At 37.8% G+C, this 14,589-nt stretch overlaps 1 protein-coding gene across 2 annotated transcripts in view; it reads left to right on the top strand.

Moving 5' to 3' along the window:
* MORN1 (MORN repeat containing 1) overlaps positions 1-14,589 on the top strand; it is a 111,927-nt gene that overhangs the window by 26,288 nt on the left and 71,050 nt on the right. Inside the window, exons 7-10 of one of the 2 annotated variants that reach the window (XM_032783554.2) lie at positions 488-584; positions 3,529-3,639; positions 5,846-5,969; positions 8,202-8,392. In XM_032783554.2, coding sequence (XP_032639445.1) covers positions 488-584; positions 3,529-3,639; positions 5,846-5,969; positions 8,202-8,392 — 523 coding nt within the window. The remainder of the gene's footprint in view (positions 1-487; positions 585-3,528; positions 3,640-5,845; positions 5,970-8,201; positions 8,393-14,589) is intronic. The other variant, XM_032783556.2, reaches the window with a different exon arrangement.

Here is a 14,589-nt window from a genome sequence, read left to right on the forward strand (position 1 = left end):
TGAGTGCTTGATTTTGCAAACGTAATTTTCTTTGTGTATAATATTATATATCTTGGCCCACATTCAGCAGTGGTGTAAATTATTGAAATTTTTGGGATTGAATTTGTCCCAGTATGTCACTCTTCACAATCTGTATAGGAAATGGTGTGTCATTCTGCATGTGCCAAGTAGTAACTCATTGTCTGCATTTAAGTGCAATGTAATTTCTTCACAAGAAGCACTTCTGATAATAGCGCCCCACTGTAACAAACCTTCGGCAAGAAGTACTTGATTCTTCTTTTTTTTTTAGAGGGTGTATTGTGGAGTGCCACGTAATCCTCAACTGTTGTGTGGTCCCCCATTCAACATGTTCGCACAACTGTTGGAAGGGTATTTATAAAGAACCTTGAGGGCCACCCACTTGGCTAATGAGAACCCTCTGGAATAATCCCTTCGATATAAAGTAGCCTGTGTTGCAAATTTGAAATCAATGTGTTTCTATTTGAAGGGACAGTGGAGAAATGATGTGTTCAATGGACAGGGCACTGAAATTCATTGTTCTGGTGTCATCTATGATGGACTGTGGATCAATGGCTACCCTGCTGGTACGTTCATTCATTATGCTATCCAGTTATTAACAAGACCTCAACATAATGCTTTGGCTGTCTCTCTGTTGATTAATATGATCTGGCTGTAGTGTTAGCCTCCTCTGTGCACTCAGTTTGCCTGGAACATATAGTTCATAAGAGAGAAAGCGTAGCTGTTTGAGTGGCACATTTGTATGTGTGTGGGGAGGAAGCTATTAATTCAAATTAAACATAGAGCCACAATGAAGTATAAAATGTTACTTTGGAATCTTTTTTGAAGAAAAATGTGCTCTTTTCATTTTAAAGCAAATCTCACATACGTTTCTGGAGTTAAAGGCTGTTACCTTATTCACAAAAATAATAACATAATAAGTTTAAAAAACAAGTATTAAATTGTCCTGCTCAGAAAGCAGAGGTCACAACTTGAAATTCATCTTTTCCACTGTTAATTATTCAGCATATTCCTGGCTGCTTCTATACTGTTTCACAAACCACCCTAGATAAAAATTAACTAGAAGATCAAGTACTATATTTCCAATAAATTCTGATAGCTTTTAGAACATAATGTATCATGGTTTCCAAACTGGAAATGGTTGTTGCAATATGTAAGAAGATTTATTTGCTGAAAACCTAATAGAATGTTAGGGCTGGATGGAAGATGAAATTAGAAGAACTGTTTGGGAAGAGAAGACCCCTAGAATTTCTCCATTTTTCTCTTTCAAAGATCATGAGTCAGGCTAGCCTCCTCTTCTAGCTGAGGACTGAATATGGCACAGGAGAGGCACATGGCTTATGGTGTCAGACCTCTAGAAAGAGTTCCAGAATTATCTCCATGACTCATTTTGCAATGGAAAGGGAAGAAGATCTAGGGTAGAGGAAATCATCTCTTGTGTGAAGCATAGTTACAACATCTTAGAATCCCCTTTGATCACTCATCCAGCTTTTGACTTCTCAGCATTTTCAAAGGTACACATCATCTATATTGATTGCTCCTCAACCCTTCTGGTATTAGTTGTAAATATCATACAAGAAGTAGGTTTTAAGAAAGGATTTGAAGAGGACAATTTAGTGGCCTATTGGAGCTGTTTGGGGAAGGTGTTCCATGTGGGGGGCAGCATGAAAGAAATCTGAAATGTCTTGGTGGAAGAGAATAAGCAGGGTACTGTAATCTGTAGAATTATTATCATTTGTATTACCGTACTGCCTATGAATCCGAGTCATGGAGTAGGACCCCAGTGTCCTAGGCACTGTACAAAGACAGAACAAAAAGACAGCCTCTGTCCCAAGAACTTTGCAGTCTAAGTATGAGATAAGAGACAACATATAGGTAACAGACAGAAGAGGAAATTTAAGGAAAATATGAGACAGTTTTGGTCAGCACAATTGTCTCCGCACACAAGCAGTCTAATGTTGTCAAGTTTTTTGTAGGCATCATGAAAAAGGAGAGTTTTAAGGAGAGTTTTGAAGGGATAATGAGTTAGTTTTGCAGATGTTTATGGAAGGTGTCTCCCACACGAGAGAGAGCATGAGAGAAAGCATTAAGCTGCTTGCTAGAAAATTTAACAAGTGAACAGTGAAAACTGGCACAGTACCAGTCAGAAGCAGTTGACATCTTGGTACTGAATGAGAGATGATAGGCATGGTGGGGTTAGGCCATGAAGGACACTGAAAGTGAAGAAGAGTAGCTTATGTTTGAAGCCATAGAGATGAGAGAGGCAGAGGAAGGATGCAATGAGAGGGGAGATGGTCAAAGCACCAGGGGAGGAAGTGATCTTTGCAGCACCATTCTGAATGTATCTGAGCAGGGCAAGGTTGAATTTGTCAGGGCCAGAGAGAAGGATGTTGCAGTAATCAAGACCTGAGATGATAAAAGCTTGGATGAAATTTTTACTTGTGTGTATAGATAGGAAAAAATAGTATACATGGCCCTTTCATGTAGTTATACATTTTAATACCTCTAGCCAGGATAATCCTGGATGCATGTAAAATGGAAAAGGATTGGTTTAATTCCTTGACTCTGTGACATGCACATTAATATTGTTCACTTTTCCAGGAATCTGAAACTGACACAAGGTTAATCCACACCTAAAAATCAGAGCTAGAAAAGAGCAACAAAGGTCAACTAGCCTATTCCCCTCCTGGTGGAAGGTTGTCCCCTATGATACAGTCTTGTAACAAGCATTGTAAACAAAACAGAGCCTAGACGACTATCATTCCAGTTTTCAGATTGATATCTGATCCACTGACATATTTGTTGACTAGTGCAAAAATCACGCCTCTGCTTTCTAATTGTGCTTTACACATAATCCCAAAGTTCTTCACAAATGATATATAAACAACATTACTAAAATGCATCAATCTCTGTGATGGAAGGAGGCAGTCAGTGGTACAAAGCACACTTCAGTGAAGATGGGGAAGGAAACTTTTGGCTTAGGACACAAAGATGAAGCCATTTAATCTGAAAGTTCTCATCTGAAATTATCACATGCAGAAAATTTAATGGAGCTCAGTGCATCTATTTCTGAAGGATGAAGTGCTAAATTATCCTCCCTGGGATCTGAAGTTGTGGCTGCTGGGAATCAAGGTAACCATCTCGGGAGCACTACTAGCCGATCCACATCCTGTGGAAACAAATGGAGTCTCCCATTGACTTCAATAGGAGTTAGATTAGGATCCAAGGCGCGCACACCCGGTTTCTGCACGTTTTGTTTGGCCTATATCCACTAAAGGGATTGCTTAAATAGTGGCTCATCTGTTACCACCACCAATGAGAAGAAGATCTAGAATGAAAGTATAAGCAGTTTGTAAGGCTATTGATGCCTGAGGTCTACTACCAGCAATTCATCGATCTGTTTAGGAGAGAAAATTATAAAAGATGCTCCAGAGCAATGGTTCTTTGAAGGAGGGAGAGCACTTTAAGTCTATTAATAAGAGAAGAACTCAAATATATTTAATGTTGCAGCTCAAGCAAAGAAGATAGTAATTTTGGGCCCAGAAGTTATTGATTTAATCCAAGGGTCTGCTATCACTCTTCATGTCCAGCTACAGAATGAAGAAGGAGAAGTTTGTGAATGTAAGAACATGTTTACAGAAATTTTCTGCCATATAAAAATGTTTCAGAATTATAAATAAAGAATGAAAATACCAAAACGTGGCATTAAATTAAATTTTCCTTTGACAGTTATGATAATTTTTGTTCAAGGTCTTTTATGAGGCCTATAATTTTGTCTTGTACCGCTCAGGTATGTGGCTGCCACCTAAAAGGAAATAGTTTGTGGAATCTTTTAAATTTTGGGGTGTGCTGTTCTTCTGATGTCTTGCCACAGAAGTCACTGCACATGACCCAAAGGTACAAATGTACACACATCTGCACACAGAATCTATACACATCCTACTTTCAGAAAACAATTATATGTAAGTAATCTATGCAATAGGCAATGTTATCATACTGGTAGCATCTTAAGAAATGAAGTGTTTGATAGATTGATCAAAAAAATCTGTCAATGTCCTTGCAAATTTATGAATTTTACTTCATTTCTGAATTCCACACTTAATATTATATGTGCACATAATTCGCTAGTCTTATTTCAAAATCTCAAAGCGGAATGTCACTATAGTTAGAATCATGCACAATGTGGGACTGTTGTGTTAAGGAGATTAATAAAGGGATACAATTTTTCACAGTTAAATCCAGGTCATTAATGACCAAAACTTATAAGCATCTGACAGCTTGTTTGTGGCCTATGTACATGAGTTGATGGTCTCAGTCCCATATTTAGAGAACATTTAACTGGTCTTTTTGTTGGAAGCCTTAGCAGAAAGGTAAGGGATTGAATAGAGACAAAACTCTCTTCTCAATCCTAGAAGGGTTCTCTCCAGGTCAGTGTTAAGATAAATTAGAAGGGATAAAGTTTGTACTGTACTTTTATTTGCAGAGGGAGAAGACGTCATTTTCCAGTGCTGTCAATCTATGCCCTCTCACAATCAATGCATTCATTTAAATTCTGTATTCAGAAAAGAAAACCTTCCTGTTGACAGTTAAAACTCACTTGGTCTTTGTAACCTTCTATTTAAAATCATTTCTGTGGAAGTCAAGGCTATCCACAGCATTGTGGAGTTAAATGAATGTACCTAGATAAGTATTTCAGAAAATGTGACAGCTTTGTTATAGCTTTTCAAAAATACAAATCAGAGGAGGTTATTTAAAATGAATCCTCTGGAAAGGTTAAACCATGTCTTTGTTCTTTTTCTCACAATTTGAACAGAAAATGTTCAAGGAAACTGAAATATTTATTCCCCATATTTGCCTTTACTAGAAATGCTGAGCACAAACTCTGTTCCAGCGTGCTGAGAAGACAAGCTGGCTTTCAAGTTGTGATCTCCCAAGTGAAAGTACAAATGACAGTTTTAGCTCTGTTGTTTGCGTGGCGTAGTAAAAGAAGACTCTTGGCAAGCTTCATCTACATGAGGGTTGGAAACTTTGATTACCTAAGGCCTCTGCAGCATTATGCATGTTTCTTTGAAATTTTGCAAGGGATTCAGCGACTGCTGGGGTTCCTCTGATCATTACTTTTCTCAATCTGCTTTCTTTGGATGCTGAACTACAGAAAGTATAATTTTTCCCACCTTGCCCCTGGACTAGTATTTGGCTTCAACTTCTGTGAAATTAAGCCCACACAGAATTTGGCCCTAGTTTTTACCAGACTATCTATTTTTTTCTGTCAGAAGAAAACTGTATTACAGTTAATACCAACACATCACAAAAGGAAACCACAATAGTGAAGGAACAGACTCAGCGGCTGAGAGATGGAAAGACGCACCATTTTGATTTGCCAAATAAACAGTATAAGGTTAAGGATTAACAGTTGAAGTGAATGAGCAAGAAATATTAATGGGGTATTAATCAAAGATATTATTAGATCATGACTGAAATAGCTACAATGAAAGAGAAGCAAGAATTATTCTCTCAAGTAGATTCTGATTTCCTAGAGATTTTCTTACACTTAAACCTTAATTTTAAAAAATATTTTCTTCTTCCTTCATCATATATTTTTCTTTTTGAACAGCACTGACCACTAGTTTGTTGGACAAAACACTCGGTTTTATTACCATCCTTGCTAACAAGTATGATGAGAGTGTTTTTACTCAGTGGTTGATTCTGAAATTTTGCATAAACTTGTAAGATGATACTGTGCAATTGCAACAAATATTTCAGTTTTTTACTACACAGTTATTAAATTTTAATTGTTTATTTTTCCTGTTTCTCTTTTGATGGGAAGATGAGAATGGTCGACTTTTGGAGATCTGGGCTGGAGTCAAAAACCATCAAATTCCAGCAAGTTCTTCTACCAGCTTATTCAAGTTAATTGAAGAAGTTGAAAGGAAGCCAGTGAAAACCCCTTTGTACGTAGTGTGTGGAAAAATCTACTTCATGAAGTATTTTCTCGTGAATAATACACAAGGTGCAGTGACTAAATGTCTTGCAGTCACTCATTGGTGTTTTTCGTGTGTATCGGTGCAGACTTTTCCTTGCAGTACTTGACCTATCATCTAGTTCAAGCCAGATTCTTGGATTTTTCTTGTGCCATCACCACTTACTTTCTGTGAATTTCTCCTCTTCCTCCCAAGTCTGTGACTTCCAGAAGGCAGTGGGAACCTCATTGAAATCAGTAGAAAGAATCCTATTGCCTTCAGTGGCCTTTGGCTCATGACCCTGGGTAATAAGGCTAATTCTTTTCATAAACTCTGACTATATTCCCTCTTACATTACCAGGTCTGCCCAGATGGGAGGGCAAGTGGGGCAATTTGCCCCAGGCCCCAGAGGTTTCCCCACGAGAATATAGTATTCTATAGTATTGCAAATTTTTTTTATGGAATGGGCCCCTGAAATTGCTTTGTCCCAGCCCTGTACATTACTGCAATCTTTATTGACATTGAGTGTGAGAATCCTGAGGTAGATCTTCTTTAGTCTTTTTTCCCTTGTATATCTGAATTACTTTCAAAATATTGTATCAAGAAATACTGGTAAAGAAGCCATTTTGTTCTTCAGACATTAAATTCTACAAATATTACTGGTGAGGTAGAAAAAAGATATTGAGTAAGTGTCATGCCTAAGCCACATTTTCAGAAATAAATTAGGCACTTAGGCGCCTAAAATGTTGTCTGCATGGAAGAGTTATGCCCGTTTAAACTAAGGTGTGAATTTAAATAGGCAAAGTTCTACTGATATAACTGGTAAAACTTTCCTATGTAGACGAACCCTTAATTCCATTGTAAATGACTCCTCCTAAATCACTTAGACAACTGTAAAAATTTTACCTTTTGTGACAGTTTTGTTTTAAACCAAGCATGTGTTCTGATCACTGGGTAGTTTGTTTCTCCATAGTCACTGACTATGTATCTGACGAAGTGGGTATTCGCCCATGAAAGCTCATGCTCCAGTACGTCTGTTAGTCTATACAGTGCCACAGGACTCTGCTGCTTTTACAGGTCCAGACTAACACGACTACCCCTCTGATACTTCACTGACTATGGTCTTTAACAGCTGGCTCTGTCAAAGATTGGTAAATCATGGTTGCCACTGAAAGTTCATTGTTTTTACAATAAACATGTGCATGTGCTGTACTTACTTTTTTAAAGAAAGTCCCCTAACATTGCTATGTTTTTGAAAATGTTGCCCATGGTTGTCTAAGTATGTTTCCGTCAAAACATGACATGGAGTCCTTTGTCTGAGAGGATTTTTTTTTTTTAATAGTAAATTATAGCTGCTCAATCAAGGGATTCCTTAACTATGAAAATATAACAGCCACGATTTTCAAAAACAGGAGCCTTAAAGTTAAGATTCTAAATCCCAATTTAGGATCCTAGATAAGTGATATGATTTTTCTAAGTGCAGATCAACCAGCAGCTCCCATTGCAGTTAATGGGAGCTACTAAGTGTTTGGCACTTTTGAAAATCAGCCTGCGTATTTAGGATCCTAAATCAGGATTCATGACTGAGGTTTTCAGAGCCTATGTGAGTTTGGCACCCTGTTCCCATTTAAATTTGAAGTGGTTTGAACCCTTAACTCTCTTGAAAGTCCCAGCCAACATATCGCTCAACATATTTTGTAGAGTAACATATTTCTCTTTTCTCCCTCATGGGTAATGGCTGACCATAGGTGAAAATATTACTCAATATCTTTTATCTAGCTAAACACTTAAAATTCTTACTCTCAGCAGCATTCTACGACATGAAATGTAATCCACAGTAAACATTCTCTTTCAAGTTGCTGAGTTTTAATCATTTTATGATGATTATCAGGACAGGTCATCATTGTGATTTTGTGTACCAGTTCACCAAGACCTAACAGACATGAGATAAGTAACCCAAATAAACTTGGTGTACAAAGGTTTAGGGCTACACTGTTTGCTGATAAAATGAGATAAACTAAAGTTATGGGACATCAGCTAGTTTCTCAGTACTGTATGTTATGTTGTATATATCACAATATACATACACAGCTGTAACTTTCATTCACTGGATATTTTATGGCCCTGATGGTAAATTCCATGTTATATCTGGATTATTTTATTAAAATCTTAAAACCTATCAGCATAAACAAAATAAAATGTCACCCCTATTTTCTTTCACAGTGGATTTGAGTGTATTAGCTATCCTTTGATGGATGCTGTATCTGGAAGCTGGGAACTGAAAGCTGCTGTCCCTATATCTGGCAAATCTGGATTTGCACTGGCTGATTTACCAATCCCTAAGGGAGATATAGAGCCAGAATCCAAATCAGACACCTTGCTTGGAATGAGAGATGCCCCTAGCACCGAGGATGGTGAGTAGAGATAATGGATTAGTCAACTGTTCAGCTTTTTAGTTAACTGAGAAACAAAAAGTATCTTTACACAGGAGTGAAACAACTCAAAAAAATAGGAGACAGCTTTTGTAATGCAAATAGGTGGCTCTCAAAGCATTTTAACCGCAGAAGTGATTTCCACTGACTTTCTTATAATAAATGGAATAAATTTCATAGAAATATTTAATTTCTGTTTTATAAAAAACAACCTCTTCTCCAAAGCTTCTCCTTCAGTTATTTTGTTCAGTCAAAACACACTGGTTCACAATGAATTAGATAAAGGAGCTGCAACAATCACTTAGGCAATCTAAGTTCACTCACTGTGGTAGAATGTAAGATGGGCCTAAATCATGAAATGTAAATGTGAATCCAGAATTTTGACCCTCTCTCCCACAGCCAGCATTCAGAGGTGTTGGTGTTGGTTCAGCCCATCTCCAGTAACAACTTTCATTCTGTGACTTCAAATGCAGCAGATGCAGTGTCTTAAGTAAAGTGAAAGTGCCAATTTCAGCAAGAATGGAGGTGCTGGATCCTAAAGCTTCTAGCCCCTTTAAGATATTTTTAATTAATTGAAATCAGTTTAAGATAAACACCTTTTAAGTAGAAATATATGTTTCATTTTTTCCCCTCTCAGTTTTGACCTTGTTGCTTGCAATATGTGGTGTATGGATTTTTGGGAAATGGCCAACAAGCTTTAACCTGTGATCATATTTTGAGGCTATGGAACCACAGTCCAGTATTCTCAATCCCATGTTGTCTTAAGTCATGAGATTTAAAAAATAGTAAATTTGGGATCCTTTTATTTGCCTGCTGGGTTTGAGAAATTAGGGTCTATATCTTCAAGCTTTACTTTGTAATTATAAGGACTAGAATGTTCTCCTTTTTAGAAAGTGAAAATTGAGATTTTCACATAATCACCCAGTTTTAGGAGGCAGGGCTTTAAGAAAAACATAAAATAGCTCAAGACTCATGATAAAATCACCAGAGTTGGCAACTCTGTTGGTCTGATTTCCCTTAATCATTCCTGACCATTTCATACATCAGACTCTTGTGTTAATAAAATGAATTATCACATGTAAAAAGCTTCACAAATAGTTCACTGCTGTGTCCTACCATCTGTGAATGCATGTATGAATCATACAGTTCATTCAATTAGAAAAATCTCTCTTTCTTGTGGATGGCACTTCACATACCACCACAAGGGGTGCATTTCGAGGGGAGCCATTTCATCAGAATTTAGGAGGGATGGGAGTACACAGAACAGAGAGAGGGAAAGTTGCTTGTTGTTTTTAAATATTAGGTCTATTAAATAAATAAAACTAAAATAGGAAAATGTGGAGTTACAGGACAGTAATTTGAATTACTCTACTGGTGAAATCATGTACGGTTCTTGGGGTGTAAGACTTCTATTTAAGGTATTTAAATGGAACCCATTACCATAGTGTCTGAGTGCTTCGCAGTCTTTTCGGTATTTATCCTCGCCATACCCCTCTGAGGTAGGCAGTGCTATTATCTCCATTGTATGGTTGGGGCACTGAGGCCCAGAGAGGCTACGTGACTTGCCCATGGTCACACTGGAAGTCTATGATGGATTAGGGACTTGAACTCCTAAGTCCTATGCTAATGCCCTAACGTCCTCTTGTCCACCTCATTACCTCTTGAAGGAATTATAGCACAGTAAGCTGTAGTTGCATGTTCATCCTATATAATATATATATTCAATACTTAGCTTGTTATTCCATTTTCCTACAGGACAGAGAGTAACGATTGAACTAACACTTTCTTTATAAACATGCTGGTATTGCTTTACCACCCTGTTATTCTTGGAATTATTCATGGGAACCTAATGCTGAGACTTGGGAGTTGAATCAAAGTTTAATCACTGCAGTTTATTGTGAACAGTAATATTAAATTCTCCCATATAATTTGATACATTGTAAATACATGATTTGTATCTTAATACGGTCAGTGGAGTAACAAAGCTGGTGGTAGTTACGAGTTAGTTGAAAAAACCAAAATAAACACCATCTATCTTAGAGGTTTATTTTGATAGCCCCAGCTTGTGTGTGACACTGGTTTTCAAAAATCACCAGTTTGTGCAATTTTGTTGTCATTTTTTTTTAACTCATCAAAGTAAATATTGATAATGAAGAAGAATCCTTATTTATCACATGAACTAATGTTAAATTATCAGCACAAGAGTAGGGTTATTAAACAAATGTGTCTCACTCTTGCTGGCTCATTCCGGGCCATTTGATTAGCAAATTTTCAGGTCATAGGTAAAAATATTTTTTCCCTTTCATGGGACATTGAAGCAGAGAGAGTCTGGAGTTGAAATCCCTACTACAATATTTGTAACTAACAGCTTTCCTGCTACAAGCATAATCCAAGCTGTTGGCTACCACAGAGGGAGGGTCAGGTAGATGACTGATTCCTGTCATCCTTGTAAGTGTGAATTGTAACAGTATTGTATTTTTTTAACTCCTTAGTAACTCTCAACAGAACACACATCACTTTTCTTTTCATCAGAATGGATGGAAGTCTTGCACCTAGTTCAGCTGATTTCGGTTTCTTTAGAGAGAGGGCTAAATGCTCAGCTTCACTGAAGCAGAGCTTATCATGCCTGGCATGAGGGAGACAAATGTGACTCTAAGCAACCTTTCCACCCTAACCACCTCGGGACTGCTCTTGGGCCACAGCTCAAATTGGAACAGCCCGAGGGCTGATTTAATTGTGCCAGTTTGTAATGGTCCCTTTGTATGGCCATTACACCAGCGAGGATCTCCAGAGCACGGCACACTCCCTTTTACCCAGAATTCTGCTATGCAGACATGCCATCTGCAGCTATGGTGACATTAGCATGGGCCGGGAACTTTTGACTTTTCCCTTAGCTAACCTTTTCATTCACTATGTCTAATGAATGTATAATCCTTCTACCTACTGCCTACCCATAATTAACAATTCACTTTTCTATTCTTCTTTAACCATAATTGGAGGATCACATTTGGGCAGAAGTTGGATTGAGCATAAATAGGGGTATCAGCATGTTTTGGGTGATCCCATCAGGATTTGCAGAATCTTGGCTTTTGTTTAAAAGAAAATGAATTTTTAATTCTTCTGGTTCGGAAGAACGCCTACTGGATGTGACCCTATGCAGTACCATCTGCGTGAGTGTGCAGAAGCAGACACAAACAATGGGACAATTCTGCCCTGGTGTAATTTCACCAACTTGCGAGTGGATTGTGAATGTGACAGACAGGAAAGAAGAGAGAAGTACTAGGGGAAGAGAGTCAGTGATTAGGAAGATTGAGGAAGAAGAGAAAAGAAAGGAGGGCAGGACAATGGGTGAGATTGAGGGGCAGTATACACAACAGAAGAAGAGTGTGATGGCAGGACATGGAACAATTATTGTACAATACAGAAAAATAAGTATGGGAGAAATGATCCAGAGAAGAGACACCAAGATAAATAGTATAAAAGATACATAAAAAAATGCAGTGAAGACAACAGAGAAAGAGAGGGAAGAAAAAGCATGAAAGAGATAAGTCAGATCAGCATTTGTTTGTTAATTAATAATAAATTTAGTGCAAAAATGTTGCAATGTCAGACCCTTTGTTTATTAAAAAAGGTGGGGAAAAGAACAGTGGACTGGGAAGCATATAGTGGAATTCATCCAAGGCAGGATCTACATACTGCAGAGATGGGTGCAGAGAGGTGTGTAATAATAATAATTATTAATAATAATAGTTAATAAATTCCCAGGGCCTACCCTGACAGTAGCTCTTTCTAATTAGCACTGCTAGCATAGAGGTCCACTCATCACAGTGGAACATAGGAATTGCCAGACTGGATCAGACCAGTGTCCAGTCCTGTCTCCAGTCTCCAAAAGTGGACTGCACCAGCTGTTCTAGGGATGACCTGACTCCAAGGACGGTTCCTCCTCCTCCCTATAGTGGGTGCTTTATGCCCTTAAATATGAGGGGGTTTATCCCTTCCAAAAGTCTTGGTGGGTTTGTTGTTTTTGTTTGAATAGGGAGGCAGAGGATTACTCTTGTTAGCCATATAAGGGTATGCCTATACTGCAGTTAAACACCCGAGGCTGGCCCTTGTCAGCTGACTTGGGTTGCAGGGCTTGATCTTAAAGGACTGTTTTAATTGTGGTGTAGATGTTGGGGCTCCAGCCCAATCCTGAACGTCTACACTGAAATTGAACAGCCCCTTAGCCTAAGCCCCACAAGCCTGAGTCAGCTGCAATGGGCGAGCTGCAGGGGTTTAACTCCAGTGCAGACATACTCTAAATGTCTAATTCCTTTTCTTAAATCCTGCTACAGTCTTGGCCTCCATTATATATTGTGGCAGTCAGGTCCACAGTCTAATTACACATTTTGTGAAAAAGTATTTCCTTTTGTTGGTTTTGAATTTGCCCCCCCTTCATTTTCACTGCGTGTCTTTTTGCACTTGTCTTATGACACAAGAAGATAAATAGAAGATCACATTCTATTTTCATTATTTTGTACACCTTTTATCATATCATCGTTTAGTGTGGTTTACTACACCAGCATAAAGCCTGAGCTTTCCCGTAGCTGCTGTGGATTGGAGCAGCAGCTGCAGCTCCGCCATGCTAGTTGCATAGATATTGAGAGCCACTGGAACCATCAAAACACAAACCAATGGCCTTTTCTTTATCCTGCGTCATTATGGCTTTTGTGATAGTCTTTGTGGGGACGATGATGATGTGGACACTCTTTGCTTTGAGTGTAGGGGGCTTCACCTGCATTTCCCTGTGCAGCCCTATGTGGGGCTTAACTAGTGCAAAGCGCTTAGTGCTATCAGTGAATTTCAGCCAAAATAAATAAGACATAATATACAACGTTGTATGGACAAGTATTGAAAATGTAGTAAGAAGTGGGGCCAAAGCACATCTTTTACATTTTGAATTATTGCTTCCGAAAGGTTCATTTGACTATTAGGTTTGCAACTTTCCGCCATAGAGATTTTTTTCCTAGCCATTGTTTTATTGATTATGCTCTCATTCTTCTCAGCAGGTTTCATCTCTAGTTTTGAGAGAAATGCTGTCTAGCTCTCAAAATGCCTCAAGAATAACTTCTGTTGATGAGTAAATTCTGAGGTCCTTGAGGCTTTCATGCACCACAGTCTGGAGTATGGTTGTAATAATGCAATAATGAAAATTCATGCAGTTCTATCCACTATTGATGAACTGTCAGCAAAATAGAATTCGGAAAGGTTCTGTTGTATAGTAGTAACACATATGTACCCTTTTATTTCAAATATGGATGGTTTTCCATATTTCAAAAAGGTAATGAGATCCAAATTTAGCAAAGATGGATTAGATGTAATTCCTTTGGAGAGTCTCCTTAGTAACTATTTAGTTATACATATTGCAAATTTACCAATTCATTTCTAGCTGTTTCCTGCTGTTAGAGAAGTAAATTAGTTTTGTAAAAATGAGCCTTTTTGCTTTTTAGTTTTTGTTTTCTTCTTCTAACATCAGTCATAGCAGCAACAGTTTTATGTTGAAATATGAATAATTTTCCAAGGCTCTTTTTGAAAAGTTAATAATGGGTGTTTAAAATAGCACTAGACATATTACCAAATGGAATCAGAGCAGCAATACTAGTTTGTTTATTTCAGTTTATGTAACGCTAATGGAAGTGATGCATGCATGTTAAGGGAGATTATTCCTCTTATGTTCTTGATGTTTTTACAAGACTTCAAAGTGCAATATAAAAGAGATTTCTAAGCATTGATAATAGCAACATGGTTTTGTCCAACTTCTCTTAATCTGATTTAAATTTGGTTTATAGCATCACATTTTCTGCTGCATCAGCTACAATATTTCTCATATTTGTGGAGCGAAGAACTATTTATTGTTATATGTCTTACATTTTGGGGAATTTATAAGACAGAGCAACAAGCTTTCAATTGAAAGCAGGACTAGGAATGCATGGAGCATTCATATTCCGACGTATCACTGATTGATTGTTTAGAAGACTGGAGCTTTTAAAAGTTCAGATTCTCTTTCTCACTGTTTTTGTGCCACTAGTGTTCAGTTTTAATTATTCAATCCTCTAATTCAGGCCTATTGTTAAAGTTTTACCATACTAGCGCTATTAAATGTGCAATCCTATCCCTCAGTCTGCTGAGTTACGAAAAGG

Source organism: Chelonoidis abingdonii, chromosome 23 (genome assembly GCF_003597395.2).
Source record: "Chelonoidis abingdonii isolate Lonesome George chromosome 23, CheloAbing_2.0, whole genome shotgun sequence".
NCBI lineage: Eukaryota > Metazoa > Chordata > Testudines > Testudinidae > Chelonoidis > Chelonoidis abingdonii.